Source organism: Alosa alosa, chromosome 24 (genome assembly GCF_017589495.1).
Source record: "Alosa alosa isolate M-15738 ecotype Scorff River chromosome 24, AALO_Geno_1.1, whole genome shotgun sequence".
Classification (NCBI taxonomy): Eukaryota; Metazoa; Chordata; class Actinopteri; order Clupeiformes; family Clupeidae; genus Alosa; species Alosa alosa.
In genome coordinates, this window is record NC_063212.1 from 934,842 (window position 1) to 951,471 (window position 16,630).

At 44.3% G+C, this 16,630-nt stretch overlaps 1 protein-coding gene across 3 annotated transcripts in view; it reads left to right on the top strand.

The window, feature by feature from the left end:
• The first annotated feature begins 6,127 nt into the window (after positions 1–6,127).
• Positions 6,128–16,630, top strand: part of LOC125289483 (sodium/hydrogen exchanger 9B2) — a 23,943-nt gene continuing 13,440 nt past the window's right edge. Inside the window, exons 1-4 of one of the 3 annotated variants that reach the window (XM_048236359.1) lie at positions 6,128–6,165; positions 7,643–7,737; positions 8,002–8,172; positions 9,551–9,693. In XM_048236359.1, coding sequence (XP_048092316.1) covers positions 7,650–7,737; positions 8,002–8,172; positions 9,551–9,693 — 402 coding nt within the window. In that variant the 5' untranslated portion in view covers positions 6,128–6,165; positions 7,643–7,649. Of the gene's footprint in view, positions 6,166–6,843; positions 7,107–7,642; positions 7,738–8,001; positions 8,173–9,550; positions 9,694–16,630 lie in introns of those variants that run through there. The other 2 variants (XM_048236358.1, XM_048236357.1) reach the window with 2 other exon arrangements.

Sequence of the window (16,630 nt, forward strand, 5' to 3'; positions counted from 1 at the left end):
TGTGTCAATTAACTTTTTCCAGACCCACTCTCAATTACAACTGAGAATGTCTGCATGCTAACCAGGCTACTTAAAAAACAATTGTGTTAATCAAGCTTTATTTTAGAAGCTTTATTATGATCACCGCGCAACAGCGGTCATGCTGTATATCATTTTGTGTCAACTATTCCCAGAACACTGAAAGACCGGGGTGCATGAAACTTGTTGGGCATGTAGCCCAAAAAGGATGACACGGAACCATTGTTTTTGATCCGTTGCCCCCCCCTGGACTGGACCCCCTGAAAGGAGGGTAGGGCTGACACATTTTTCTGTGAATATCTCGAGAACCTTTTTACAGCTACAGCACTGTGGTCTTTCAAGGGAAGGATAACAGAAAATGGAAAAGTTAATGTAAATACAATGAGTTTACAGTTTTTTTTTTCCATTACATTACATTACATTTGGCTGACGCTTTTTTAACCAAAGCGACTAACAACATGGTAAACAGTAAGTTTTAGAACAATTCTCACAATTTTAGGACAGTTTAAAAAAACACATTAGAGTACAGTAAGAATAAGTGCGTCGGTGAGTGCTGTATTTTAACAGTTACTTGTCAGTTTAACGGCTGGTGAGTGCTAGGATCAGTCAGACTTGTTGTAAGTGTTGCTATGAGAGTAGATGTTCTCTAAAGAGCTGGGTCTTCAGGAGTTTTTGAAAGTGGAAAAGGATGTCCCTGCCCTTGAAGGAACTGGCAGTGTGTTCCACCAACGAGGAACAACAGATGAGAAAAGTTTGGATTGGCTTTGAGCGTGCATCGTGGGTAGAGCTAGGCGTCGTTCGTCAGAGGAGGAGCGGTCTGGAGGTAGTGTAAGTCTGTATGAGGGCATTCAAGTAGGTGGGAGCAGAACCGGAGACTACTTTGTAGACAAGCGTTAGAGACTTGAATTTGATGCGGGCTGCCATAGGTAGCCAGTGTAGCTGGATGAGCAGCGGGTAACATGTGCCCTTTGGGTTGGTTGTAGACCAGTGGCGCCCCTTGGCGTTCTGGATCATCTGAAGTGGTTTCACTGCGCAGGCTGGGAGACCTGTCAGGAGGGCATTGCAGTAGTCGAGTCGTGAGATGACTATTGCCTGAACCAGAAGTTGGGTAGCAATTTTTCCAATTGCTAACACACTAAAATGACACGCATAGCACAATTATTTAAACTGACACACAGAGAGCAAAACCTCTTCTCAAGTCTCCAAAAGTCTAAACACATTTTCTGCTTTACACACATTTTGCAATTCAAAATGACACTTTTCAAATGCACTGAACACAGATCTCTCACAAGTCACATGTTTCCCATTTCAAAACACTGCCATTCAAAATGACACTACATAAGCTAATTGGCCTATATATGTGCATATGTTGCACTGACTTGTTTGGTGAAAAATAAAAATAAATAAATGTTTCAACAGCACTGGTGTGTATCTGCAAATACTTCTGTGCATGTGAACAATCTGAACTATTTTAGTATTATGGCAAAGCATAGGCTACTAAAGATGATAGTGTTTTTCATTATGCCCAACAGTGTGTAGTTGGTTAGACAAAAATCTGGTAGCTGGGCTATAAACTAGTAGTAATAAGGTGACATACATTTGTATCTCTGTTTGGGGATACCAGGTCTATATGCAAGGACTGGACTTATTGCTGGGAAACTTGAAGCCAAATTATCAGTTTTAACACAAACTGGTAGGTTCACTTATATTTAAAACTGCATTAAAAATAAGCAAAAGGCAGTGTTTTCAAAAATAGACACAGAGTTTAGAAAATGTGTGTAAACAGTTGTAAAAAACTGCAATCAGTCGTGGGTGTGTTTTGGGCGTAACATCCTTTGAGAGTAATGAGAGTGACATCTGTCATTCCCTTTACAGTTTTTCTCAATTGTTTACACACAATTACTGGTACTTGAGACACAATGACCACAACATGCAACTCGTGCACCAACCCCCTGAACCAGTTCTGCTAAACTACGAGCACAATTCCTGCTTTACACTCAAATTACAGTTCTAAAGCACACTTTTTTCAAAACACTATGACAATTCTCTGCATTTGGCACAATTTTCATGCAGATCTCTTGTTTTCACAAGGAACACACTGCCATTCAAATTGTAAAGTTAATTTCCCTACTATGCACACTGACTCATCACAGGCAAACACCTGTCACACACAGTTTTACAATTGACAATCAGAGCTTTAGCATAATGCTAGTGATGTGGATGAGGTGCTGTGGCCAGACCGAAATAGAAGAGAGGATGCATGCAGCATAGTTTTTTTTTATGTTTACAGTAACTGTATACAGTCAATTCTTCTGTTGTTTTGTACCTTGTGACAGCACGGAAAGACGGCTGACAGGAGGAAATAGACCCCGCCGGGGCTACAATGGGTTAGCAGCTCATTGTGGCAGTAGCCCAGGCTTCACTAAGCTATGGGCTGCACCCTACTAAGCTACAGTACGACATAATGAAAAATACCCCTAGAGTCAGCGAGAGTAGGGGCGGAAGATGACTCACTTGTGATAGACATGGTTACTGACCCTGGGACGAATTTGATTATGAGTAAGGAAAACATGTTTGTGGAAGCCACTAGTTCAGATAAAACTGAGAAAAAGCTGCAGATGTGTGTGTGTGTGGTTGGCAGAAGGTTACAAGTCTAAAGGGCCTGAAAATTCATCAAGGGAAAAAGAAGTGCTTGGTAGAGGGAACACAGGGTCCCCGCATTGATAGCTATTTCTTAAGAAGTGCATCAAGTCAGTCGGTTGAAGTTCAGTGACAGGAAGAAACCCACAGTTCACAGGACATCAGTACCCCTGTTGTTGAGGAAAGTTCTAGCACTGAGGCAGTAAGAGAGGCCAGTCAGCCAAGGAGGGAGAAGATTAATGGTCATAGGCCTGGGGTTAGATGGCCAGGTGCAGCAGAATGTAAAATGTGGGAAGATGTTAACCTCAATGACATGTCGCAAACTATATACTGCTGTTGGATGGGCCATTTGTATTGTGTTTGTGACCATTTGTTGGCGGATTTGAGGGTTGTGTGCTTTTTAAAGTTAAACTTGAGCAGGGGCTTCTGAATGTGTTTTTACCTTGGATTTTGGCACAAAACAATATTCTCAAATTCTGTCTATTACTATTCTGTCTGTAGTAAGTGTAACACTGAACAAAAAATGGCCAAAGTCATTATGATGAATGGATAAGTGTTTTCCATTCATCATAGTGTTTTACATTGAGCACATCAGTGTTCAACTGGTTCTTATCAATGTCTACTCATATGATGGTTTATGTGTGTCATTTGAAAACAAAATACCATTTCGAGAAGAAATAACATTGTTTTGAATGTAAAGTTTCATTTTGCAGGAGAATTGAGGGGTTCTGCCCGTTGTGTGTGTGTGTGTGTGTTTTGATTTGTATGTAGAGTTCTGAAAGTATGGGCATGCTTTCAGAAAATGAATGTAAACAATCAAGCAAAACTGTATTCAGTTCATCAGTTAGCATTCTGTGAAGCTCAATGCAACACTTACAGTTTGTGTTATGTTGTTTTTCCAACAAAGCTTTTCACAACAACCAAAAATTACAGTTTTGCTTGAACACTTTTTGCAAAACTTCAGCTCATTGTGTCAAAACTTTACACACAAGCACACAGGACACAACACTGGGAAATAAACCATTCACATCTATGTCGAATTGAAACTCAGATTAGCAGCAACACACTAGTGTACTTTATATAAAACACATGCAGTCTTTAATTTGCACTGCTTTTATTCAGTTAATCAGTTAGCATTCTGTGCAGCTCAATGCAACAGTTTTTTGTTATGTTGCTTTTCCAACAAACCAAAAATACACTTCTGTAAATACAGAAAAACAGGCTTACAGTAAATGTGGACTCTGCCCAGCTTCCCTCATTTTCAGGCCATGATTTACTGTACCACATGATCCACCAAAGTTGCTCTAATATCATCTGAAATATTGCTCCGTGCATAGCCTCTTCGACCACCTCCTACTCCTCTCTCTCTTTGTCTTCCTCTTCCTCTGCCTCTTGCTCTCCCTGCCTCCATGCTTGCAAAGTTCTCAAAATTGCTCAACTGAAGCCTATTTGTGGCTGGCTGATTGGTGTTCAGTTTTGTAAGTATTTTCAAGTGTGCACCCAATGCATTTTGAATAGATGTGTTGTCCCAATGGTACCTATGAGATTTCATTTATGAGCGAAGTGTCTTATGTATGAAATAGTGTGTAGTGTGCAGGTGCAAGTGTGTTGCAGAAAGGTGCAAGTGTGTTGAAGAATTGGAACTAAAGTGCAAAGCAGTGATTTTGTTTAAGGTATGGTTATACTGTGTTTAAGGTATTGTAACAAAAGCTTCAAGTTTTGTTACTGTGGTCTAAGCATGTGCCTATAGCAGGGGTAGGCAACTAATTTCCCCAAGGGGTCACATGACAAACTGGGACTGTTGAGGAGGGCCGGACCCAAAATACCGAACTCAAGTCTGAACTCAATTCTGTCCAATTCTATTCTGTTCTTGTATAACATTAAGTAAATCATATGGTTTTGTTTACTACTCGTAAGAACAGATGAAAATGTGAGGGAGACCAAGGAAAAACAACAATAGGCTATTTAATCTATGTCCAGTATTTAATCCTCATTCTCGAAAATGATTTTTTGACATTGACATTTTTTTTTCAGTTTTCAAAGGCTGATATAAAAAAGTACTACAATATCTATATAATTAAGCTAGGCTATTTTTAAAATGTAGGCCTTGTTTTTGCTTTAACTTTATGCACAAAACTGTGATTGGTCAACTCGCCCTGTGTGCAACCTGTGGGTAGTAGCATCATACTAGTTCGCTAACATAAGCTTTGCAAATAAACTCAGACATATTTTGGTTACAGTGACGGTGTTATCCGAATGTAAACTGTCTATCTGCCAGTAACGTTTTGAAATTAACACTTCGTATCTCCAACAAACAGCAGGAGTTCGTTCTGACAACCTTTGCGGTGGTGAGCGACGCAGACATCAGAGACAAAACTTTGAAAGGTTTACGCCGACTTAAAGGCAACTGCATTGTGTCGACGCAGAAGCATAAATTCTATTCACCTGCACATCAGTGAGGGTGTTTATTTACATCGTATGCAAACACGCACAAATGTATGGGCGTACAAATAGCAGTCGCTTTCAAAATAAAAGCAACGATATTGATTTGCGAGCATTATCTCTATGCTAGGCTCTTGACTATTGTTCTTTCACGGACCTTACGCGGGCCGGTCAGGGAAAGCCCGCGGGCCGGATGTTGCCCATGTATGGCCTATAGTGTTCAAGCAATGGGCAAAACCTGTAATTAATTCTTTGTATTATGAGATGAAATGAAGCAAAAGTGGAGCATATACGTACATGTGTTAAATACTACAACATAAGGTCTTGATTGATGTAGGAAGCTTCCTGACGTGTTTAATGCTGATAAAGGCCTTGAGGCAGGTGGTAGTTTGGTATGTTTATGACAGACTCCTCTGCCCGGCGACAGCAGACTCTTCCCCTCATATACACACACTCCCAGCAGACATGGCCTCATTCTCACAGGCACCAAGGACTCACATATACACTGTATACTATATCTTTAAACCAGACAGTCATACGCACACACACACACACACACACACACACACACGTGTTGCACACACACACACACAACACATCGAGGGAGAGAGAGAGCTGCTGTTTTTAAAATACTTTCATTGAATGACCATTAGGGGGCATACTGGTGGTCAGACCAGACCAGATAGAGAGCCACGTGATTGTAATAATCACATCACTGATTCATGGTTAGTCATAATGTAATGTCCCATCTTCCATGGCTCAGTGTCAGTAGTTAATGTAGAAAATAATGTTGAGGTTCTGTATGATTGTGAAGTGGTTTACATGCCTTTACAAGCGTCATTGTCTCTGTGTGTGTGTGTGTGTGTGTGTGTGTGTGTGTGTGAGAGAGAGAGAGAATGGGGGTTAGCATGTGCATATGCCTGTGCTTCCATTTCTGCTTTCCATGCTGGAAAAACAACTTTTAATAGCAAAAGGATTCAGTGAGTCAGTGACACTCACACACACCACACACACTCTTGCATTAATCCAACGCCAACGGTTCAAGGACTAATCACTGTTCAACAGGTAAGGTCTGCCAGCTTTGATTAATATTTACGCCGTTGAGTGTGTGTGTGTGTGTGTGTGTGTGTGTGTGTGTGTTACAGATAGCCTGTATTACACCATGTCATGAAGTGCTTGTGACCTCAATTGAGGTTAGACAGAATCATATGTTGTAGTATAAGATTAAGAAGCTCTCACACACACACACACACACTCACACACACACAGTCAGCATGACTGTTCCAAATGGCCATTTGTAAATACCTATAATTCAGACAGCTTGACCAACAATGGATTACAAGGGTACATGCACCTGCACACATTTGTGTGTGTGTGTGTGTGTGTGTGTGTGTGTGTGTGTGTGTGTGTGTGTGTGTGTGTGTGTGTGTGTGAGAGAGAGAGAGAGTGTGAGTGTGTGTGTGTGTGTGTGTGTGTGTGTGTGTGTGAGAGAGAGAGAGAATGCAGGAGCTACATGCATGAGGAAGTGACATCAAACCAACAGGTAATTTATCAATAGATACACCAGGTATAAATCACTGTTTGTGCACACATACAGACTCAAGCATTCCGTCTCCCTGTTGTCAGGTCAAAGGTCTTTGGGATGCACAAACACACACACACACACACACACACACACACACACACACACACACACACACACACACACACACATAATTACAGGCAGTTAGGTGGGTTGGGAACCAGCAGGTGTTGGTGTGTCCGAGGTGTCTAGGGGAAAATTTGCTGTGTGACACCAGAGGACAACAATAACAGACACCAGGGTAAGGAGTGTACACATATGTGCACTCAAACAGGTAGATACACACACACACACACATACAAACACACTCTCACACACACACACACATGCACATTCAAAGTGAGATAGACATAGGGAGAGTGAGAGAGTAAAACTCCAATCCACATGTGAGCAAACTCAACTCTGGAGCTTGTGTTTTGAAGAGGTAAGTGAGAGAATTGTGTGTTGCTTAGGTTTGCATCTTTTGCGTGTAACTGGTTTTGATCTTCATTCTATTAATCATTAATTGTGTTAGTTTATTTTCACTCTGTTAATGTGCGGCATGGAAAAGTGCTTTAGTCTCCTATCCTAGTCACAGGTGTGTATGCCTACTACTACTTTGCTTAAAACTACAGAGACAGACAGACACACACACACACATACAATAACACATGTTCTTACAAAGCAATTGATCAGTCATATATACATATGTAGTCAAATAGTCAACATTATCACATTATACTATTTTCTGATTGGTTGGTGGAGTGGTTATTAATTCAGGACACTTATGAAGTTGATCTGGTAAACAAAAAAAAGTTGATTCCATTGTTTGCGAAGCCTGCTTCCAGGCTCAACCGTCGTCGTACTATGGTTGTTATAGATACCATTCATAAGCATTGATATGGAACAATGATTAAACTTTTTTTTTTTGCTTTGTAAAAACATATCATTTTGTGTTATTGTGTGTGTGTGTGTGTGTAGATTAAAGATGAGTGAGTCAAGCTCCAACAGTTGCTGCTCAAGGCTGAGATCCTGCCCTAAGCCCAGAGGATTTGTGTCCACAGTCATCACCAAAGGTGTGTGTATGTGTATTTTAAAAGTGCGTTATTGAGTGTGGCATACATATTGTATAATTACGCTTTGTGTTTTCCAGTTGTGATGCCACCATCACCTTGTGGTGGGGTAGAATACATACATAATTTATGCTGACATGAATGACAGGTGATCTGCTGTGTTTTTAGAGAGTGTATGCGTGTATTACGGATATGATATTGTCTCATCTCTTTGTGTGTGTGTGTGTGTGTGTGTGTGTGTGTGTGTGTGTGTGTGGTGTGGTTCAGCGGTGATGGGGGCTCTGGTGTTTGGTGTGGTTTGGGCCATCACAGGTGTGGAGTGTCTGCCGGGGGCAAACCTGTTTGGTCTGGTCATTCTGTTCCTGTGTGCGGTGTGTGGGGGCAAACTGGTGGGCCTCATCCAGTTCCCAAACCTGCCCCCACTTCCACCACTGCTGGGTAAGAGGAATGAGCTTTTATCAGTGTGTGGACATAAATAAATGGTCAATGTGTGCATGTATGTCTGAACCTAACCTTTATGGATGTGGGAACCTGCACATTACTGTAGTTTTGTGCAGTGTGTGTGTGTGTGTGTGTGTGTGTGTGTGTGTGTGTGTGTGTGGACACAAGTGTTTGCAATTTATTGTTATAGTTAATTACCCGTAACTGAATTATTTATCTGACACTTGTCTCAAATCAAATGTCTCACAATGTTAACGCTTCAGCACAGTCGCTATTCAGACTGCTGAGAAGCAGCCTACAGAGCTTTGCTCTGTGTATCACCACTGACACAAACTCCACATAAAGGCACATTTAATTCCTATTAAAGATACAAAATAAATTACTATTCATTTCTATTAACCCTCTCTCTCTGGCATCTTATGGCTGTCACCATGAAAGTCAGTTTGAGTTTAGCTAGTGCCAGCAAAATAAATAGATAAATAAATAGATAGATAGATAGATAGATAGATAGATAGATAGATAGATAGATAGATATATTACTTTATTCATCCCCAGAGGGAAATGATGGTGTTACAGCAGCAATTAATAATATAAACATATATCACACATAAACATACATACAAGTTAAAAAAATAAATACAATTGGAAATAGACATAATTCAGTGATGGGTCATAGCCTAATTAACCATAAAGTTTATGATAAACCCATGCCAGGTTTATTTGCAGATATATCTTAATATATAACGTTAATATGGTGATGTGGACATATGGACATGTTTCTCTCCTCCCCTTCTCATCCTTTCATCCCCCTCCTCTCTTCTCTCATGCCTCTCTCTGCTTGTCTTTGTTCCTTCCATTCACTTCACACGCACACACACTAAAGTCAACAGCTCTTTCTGGAGAGAATGAATACCTGGAGGTGACACTGACCCATTTAAGATTTAAGATGCCGTGTGTGTGTGTGTGTGTGTGTGTGTGTGTGTGTGTGTGTGTGTGTGTGTGTGTGTGTGTGTGTGTTGTAAAATTAAGTATTTTGATGGTTATACAACAAAGGTACTGTATACCTGACAACGTTTATATGAGACTGAAACTGTCTGTCGGCTTTGTGTGTGTGTGTGTGTGTGTGTGTGTGTGTGTGTGTGTGTGTGTGTGTGTGTGTGTGTGTGTGCGTGTGCGTGCATGCATGCATGTGAGCACTGCAGGCAATCATTGATATGGAATATTTTGCTTGCGCAAATGTTATTATGGCTATATGCATGTGTTTACACTATTGCATATGTGCATGTAGAGGTCTGTATGTGTCTGTTCTTTCTGCTGTTGTAAATGTATGCATGTGTGTGTGTATATCATGGGTGTGGTGATGGTGTGTGTGCAGGTATGTTACTGGCGGGTCTGGTCTTGAGGAATGTTCCATATATAACGGATGCAGTTCGTATTGAGCAAGCATGGTCATCTGCATTGAGGAATATTGCCTTGGCTATCATACTGACCCGTGCTGGCCTTGGACTCAACCCTGATGTAAGTGTGTGTGTGTGTGTGTGTGTGTGTGTGTGTGTGTGTGTGTGTGTGTGTGTGTGTGTGTGTGTGTGTGTGTGTGTGTGTGTCGGTTTCACTGAAATTGATACCCTCAATGAACCTCCGAGAATGAATAAAGGTTGAATGAATGAGTAAATATAGAGTTGCGGGCACTCTCTGCTGGACTGAATGTTGTGTTGGTCCCAGCTCACAGTTTTGACTTTTTGCAAAATATACAGACTTTTTGCAAAATATGGCTCATTATGGCAAAACGCTACACACAGCCAGAGTGGCCGTGGCCCACTGGTTAGCACTCTGGACTTGAAACCGGAGGGTTGCCGGTTCGAGCCCCGACCAGTGAGCCGCGGCTGAAGTGCCCTTGAGCAAGGCACCTAACCCCTCACTGCTCCCTGAGTGCTGCCATTGTCAAAGGCAGCTCACTGCGCCGGGATTAGTGTGTGCTTCACTTCGCTGTTTGTGTTTCACTAATTCACCGATTGGGTTAAATGCAAAGACCAAATTTCCCTCACGGGATCAAAAAAGTATATATACTTAAATAAGACATAGCACTTGGAGATAAACAGCTCACAAAATGAAACACTGCAATCAAAACTCAACAATCCTTTCTAAATGTAATTATTGCAACAAAACCATACACACATGCACACCATTACGGTTTCAAATCAACAGAAACACACTGATGTGCTTTATATAAAAAACTGCAGTCTTTGTGTTTCTATTTATATTGTCATTTTCTCAGACATTTTTTGCAACAAAAGTTTTTACAAAAAACAAACATTCTTACAGAGATAAAGAAAAATATAGTCACACTTATCAATGCAATACTGTAAGTGAATGTACTCTAAACAAATAAAAAAAATGTAGCAACAAAACAAAACATAACAATTACTGGAGAAATTGCTAGATATCGGTGGGGTATACTACGAAGCATGCTGAACATACCAAGGCTTTCTTTGGATAACCTGGACCGACAAATACCAAACTCGCAATCAAGTTTGATGGTTAAATCGAGTTAAATGGTATCACGAAGCTCACTTAATGATGTTTTCTAAACAAAGTTCGGGTGGAGCCTTCGGGATGATTGACAGCAATTAACTTACCCACTGCCGCCACAGGGTAGGCCTATTTAAGCCGACCTCCTTTTCCGCCGTCACACGCTCCGGCGTTAGCTTAAATCAACCAGTCAGCGTATCGTTTGCCAAAGACAAACATGGAACTAGAAATCCACGCCTCTTCCAGCGATCTGGAGGACAACCGTCCGCCAACACCGACACCCAGGGCCCTCGCCGGGCGAAAATAATCCTTTTCGTTCCCCTCGGGCCAGCGTGGGAACCCAGGACACAGGGTCGCAGAAGGTGCTCCTCTCCTGCCCCCGGGCGGGGCAGTATTTCCCGCTCAGCAGCCTCAACTCGCGGCAGCACCAGGACCCAGCGCCAGCAAGGCGATGACCCTACCCACTGGACAGTGGCTCGTGATCCACAGCACTCTCCATTCCCGCGCATCGCGTTCCGTAGGTCGGATAGGAAGTTCCATCTCCTCCGCCTTCTAACGCAGTCGGATAGCCCGGTCCTTTCGCCCTCCCGCTCCCTCACTTTGTTTTCCTCCCCGGACCAGGAAGCAAGCTGCTCCTTCTGGCATCCCGGCGCGGTTCTTTCCGCCGGCCATTCAGCTGGACGAAGCACACACCACCAGCCACCCCGCGAACCGGGCTCGCCGACAGAACCTTCCGGCACCACACGCTTCAGAGCGCATCATTCCGCTGCTTCAGCCACAGCCACGTCAGCGGCTCAGGCCCATTCCCGCCGACTTTCTTCCCGCCGCATCTCCGCCGTATTTCCTGGTCCAACCCCACTTCTCCAGACAGCCCGGTAGCGACAGCGTCGCTACTCCCCCCACCCCTTCTTTCCCTCCCCCATCCACCTCCCCTAGCCAGGACTCGGTCCAGGGCTGCCCCACCTCCAGTCGTTCCGACGACTGCTCCCTCCCTCCCCCCTTTTCCCCCTCCCCTTTCCATTCCGGGAGCCACGTCTGTACTGCACGCCTCAACTCACCAAGCGTCAGTTAGAAGATTCACCTCGCTAGCTCCCCATCTCTCTTACGAGTTAGCGAGCACCTGGTCTCAGCCGGCGCCGATAGCGACAGCATCGCTATTCCCCCCTAACCCTCTCTCCCTCCCCGTCCCACTTCCCGCGACCCTGTCACAGGTTGCTCCACTTCCGGTCGCGTCAGCGACCGCTCCCTCCCTCCCTCCTTTTCTCCCTTCCCATTTCTTCCCCGGCCCCGCGCTAGACCAGCCCGCAGCAGCGGGTCACCATCAGCACTCAGCGAGTGCTTCGGACCACGACGTCCCGTTCCGGCTGCATAACTATTCTTTAGCCACAGCACAGGCCCTGCCACCGCCTCCTCACGCTGCAGCATTCGAACCACCACCCGTCACAGTGTCCACCAGGAACCTCATCTTGTCAGGTGCAGACGTAGACCTTTCTACCATTCTTCCCTCCCTTCCTATTCCCTCTCATAACCGGGATCTAGTCTGCGGCGAACTGGTTTTTTCTCTTAAAAATTCTGGCCCAGCATCAAAAACCCTGTCATTTCCCGAGTTCACCGTAGCGTTTACTTACTACACGGAAGTCATCTGTTTCGCATTCCCCAGCCGACGCAAAGAGCTGAACGACGGCTAGACCTGGCCATCATCGCCGGTCTAGCCGTATCCTACGGGGGAGCTCATTTCTACACTTATCACCGCCTGTTTTCAGCTAAATGCGCTGCCAGAGTCGGCCTCTGGAACCAAAACCCCTACTGGGGTTCGATATGGAGGTCCATAACCGCGTTTTTCTAGGACTTAAGCCATCTTGTCCCCTCTGCAATAGCCCCAGTCACGGCGCGGCCGAGTGTCCACTAGTCAACCCCGACCATCAACTCCCCAGCACCAGCTCCACAGCCCCTAAATCCTCATCCTATGTTCCCCGCATCCCCGATGCTACGGCAGGAGAAGCCAGGGAAGAGGACGGCGTTCCTGGAAAGGTCGGTGAAATCTGCGAAAATTTAACTTCGCCAGTGTCGCCAATCCTCCTGCCGTTACCTCCCGCGTTTGCAGCTACTGCGCAGGCGCCCATGCCAAGTCAGTCTGTTCCGCACTCAAGAACATAAATAAAAAGTTTAAAAAGTACCTCTCTACTCCAATCATTGTTTCTGCTCTCCATTCAGAACTTCAGTCCAATCCAAATAGGGAATTTTGCGACTATTTGACTTTGGGGTTGAAGCATGGGTTCCATCCAGGTGTTTTAGCAAGACCTACAGAGTCTTTCGTTTGTAAAAACCTACAATCTGCCGTCAAAGATCCGGAGGTAGTCACCTCACTCCTAAGCAAAGAGGTCGAATCTGGTTTTATGATCGGTCCGTTCACCAAGCCTCCATTCCCAGTCTACAGGATCAACCCCATAGGCGTAGCTACGCGCAAATACTCAGGGAAAAAGAGACTTATCATCGACCTCTCAGCTCCGCACAATAGTACCACTCCCAGCATTAACAGTCTGATTCCACTAGAAGAGTTCTCGCTGCACTACCACTCTGTCGACGACGCTATCGCTCTGATCAAAAAGGCAGGTAGACGTTGCTGGCTAGCTAAAGCGGACATCACCTCAGCCTTCAAAGTCATGCCCATTGATCTCGAATTCTGGCACCTCTTCGGAGTCAAATGGCATAGGAGATACTATTTTGCAGTTCGCCTCACCTTCGGCTGCCGCAGCAGTCCCAACATTTTTGATACGCTATCAGAAGCCCTGTGCTGGATTCTCCTAAATAACTATAAGCTCCCATTTCTCGTTCATCTTCTGGATGACTTTCTAGTAGTTATCCCCCATTCCTACCCACCGGCCCTAGGCATCTCTACGCTAATTGACGTATTCAACAAACTGGGAGTCCCACTCTCAGAAGAGAAGACGTGCGGTCCCTTATCCAGACTCGAATTCCTCGGCATCATTTTAGATACCGAAGAATTCTCTTCATCTCTCCCCAAAGAGAAAAAAGACAGAATCTCTTTACTGTTGAACGAGTTTATAACCTCACCATCTCACACCAAACAAGAAGTTATCTTCCTTCTAGGCCACCTCAATTTTGCCATGCGAATCATTCCCCAGGGCCGCCCTTTCATCTCGCATCTCCTAAACTGCGCCTCAGCAACCCCATCTCTCGAAGACGTAGTATATCTAGATGCCCAGTGCCTGGCCGATCTCAAACTCTGGAGGATGTTTTTAGACGAATGGAATGGTCTGTGCATGTTCTACGATGACTGCCAATCATCTCCAGAAGACCTCCAGTTGTACACAGACGCAGCCCCCTCAATAGGCTTCGGAGGCTTTTTCAAAGGGCGCTGGTTTGCATCCCCTTGGCCACTAGAGTTCAGAGAGCTAATAACGGAAAACGAATCATCAGCCATGTTCGAACTCTACCCGTGAGTCATTGCGGCCCTCCTCTGGGGAAGGAGTGGACCTCCAAAGTGTGATAATCCACAGCGACAACGAAGCCGTAGTGCACGTCATAAATAACGAGCTTAAAATCGCCTGCGCTTTCCCCTCTTATTAGCGCCTAATCTGGATAGCAGCCAGCTACCAGTTCATTATAAGAAGAGCCAGACGCCCCCGGGTTGCCACAATGAAATTGCTGACTCTCTTTCGCCTTAATTTCCAGAGATTCAGAAGCTTGGCTCCAGAGGCGGACCCGTACCCTACCCACTCCCCCAGCTTTTGGGAGACCATCTTCCTATAAACCACCCCCTCAGCTATCTTCAGCCCATCACGGCCGACCTAGCCCTCCAACTCAGGACCATGCAGTCCTACTGGACTGCTTGGTCTTTGCTTCAAACAGTTCCATGCAAAGCACTCACTACCATTTCCCAGTTTGATGCAGTCACCATATCATCATTTATCACCTACGCCCACACTTCACTTTCGGGATCAAAGTCTCTTCCATTAGAGTCTACCTAGCTGGCATTCATTTCGTCTACAAACTCCTCCACGGCTCCGAATGCCCTTCCTTCTCCGACACCAGGATAGGCTTGTTAATCAAAGGTATCCGTAGGCAACAGCCAGTCCCCCAAGACTCCCGCCTTCCCATTACCTCAAGCATTCTCGCCACCTGCCTTGCTACCCTTCGCAAAGGGTTCATATCACCACATTCGATTTCACCATCTCCGTTATGTTTCTACTGGCCTTTTTGGGCTGCTGAGATGTAGCGAAGTTTACATGCCCTTCGTCTCTCTTCATTTCCCGATGTCCACCCGTTGCATCGCATGAGATCTAGAGCAGCTAGACCAAGACACCATTCGATTTACCATCAAACAGAGTAAAACCGATCAGTTCCGAAAAGGACACTCCATATTCATTTTTAACTCCGCCTCAGATCTTCAGCCTTTCCAATACCTGTCTCACTACATCTCATACCGGCCAGCTCAAGCTTCGTCTACTAGCCCGCTCTTCGTGTCAGACGGGCTACCCATCACTCGCCACAGATTCCAGACACTCTTAAAAACATTCTAGTCGAATCTGGTTTTCCCCGCGGATCGCTACTCTGCACACTCCTTCAGGATAGGAGCTGCCACAACAGCTTTATCGAGCAACAAATTAAAATACTAGGCCGTTGGTCCTCGGATGCCGTCTTACTTATCGGAGCAACAAATTAAAATACTAGGCCGTTGGTCCTCGGATGCCTACCAGTCTTACATCCGCTCCAATCTAAGCCCACTTTTACATTCTAGTCTAGCTGAACAATCATATAGAAAGGCTTAACTAGTCAGCTTAAACAGCAAGCACTTATGTAGTTGGTAGCGGCCTTTCTCTGTGATCTTTTGGGCCCGCAAGCGGTCATCGCTCTATCAACTGCCCTGTTACTCATCCTCCTTAGGGTGATGTCATCGCTCCAGGCACTCAGGACCACGGACAGCTACCTTGCCAAACACGCACTTCTCCCATACATTCTAGTCTAGCTGAAGCAATCATATAGAAGGGTGAACTAGTGAACTTGTAAATTTGTCACTAATGAGATTGGTGTCAAATTTTGCTCTCCCACACTGTTCTGATCACTCTAAGGTCGCCTTCAGGCAAGCAAAACAATGCTTTAAAAACATATTTTCGCTGGAAGGGCAGGGGGTACAGGACAACAGTACAGAGACGGCAAAGTCCGATGGTTCTAATGTTATGAAAGTAATAAAATACGGGATATTTTACGGGAAAATATTAAAACAGGAAGACAGCTGGAAAAAAGTTGGTAGGTATGTTTCTGACCGTGGGTGACTCTAGGGCTCTTTGCTGTTCGAATGGCCTGTATTGCTGTTGTTAGAATGACCTGTAGCCTAGGCCTATTGCACAACATAGGCCTACCATCACGTTAAATTTTGTACAAATAAACAAATAGCCTACAGCGATCATACCGGCGCTGTCACGCTTGTCAATTGACAGCTGCATTAAATAGACCCACCTATGCATTTTCTATATCAACAAAATGGCCGCTGCAAACGTTATTACCTGATTATTACGTAGATCGAATATGCCTAATTACAGCCAACCACTTATTCCCAGCCTCTCTACTAGATACTTTTACTCAGGTGGGTTAAAAACTTTTACTCAGGAGTGTTAAATATCAAGATGCTATATAAGGATGGTGTTTTCATGCCATTTGATCAGGTTAGACAGGAGTTTTCTTTACCAACAAGTAACTTTTTCAGAAACCTACAAGTGAGACATTTTATACAGAATCACCTCACCCCACTTCCACCAAAATTTTCACTTGATTCAATCCTTGAAACCCCACCTAAGGTAAAAGGAACAGGTTCCTCAATGTCAATAATAAAAGAAAACTAGGAAAAGAATATGGATGCTAACATAACTGTAGATCAATGGTCTGACATACTGTAGTTCAAAGA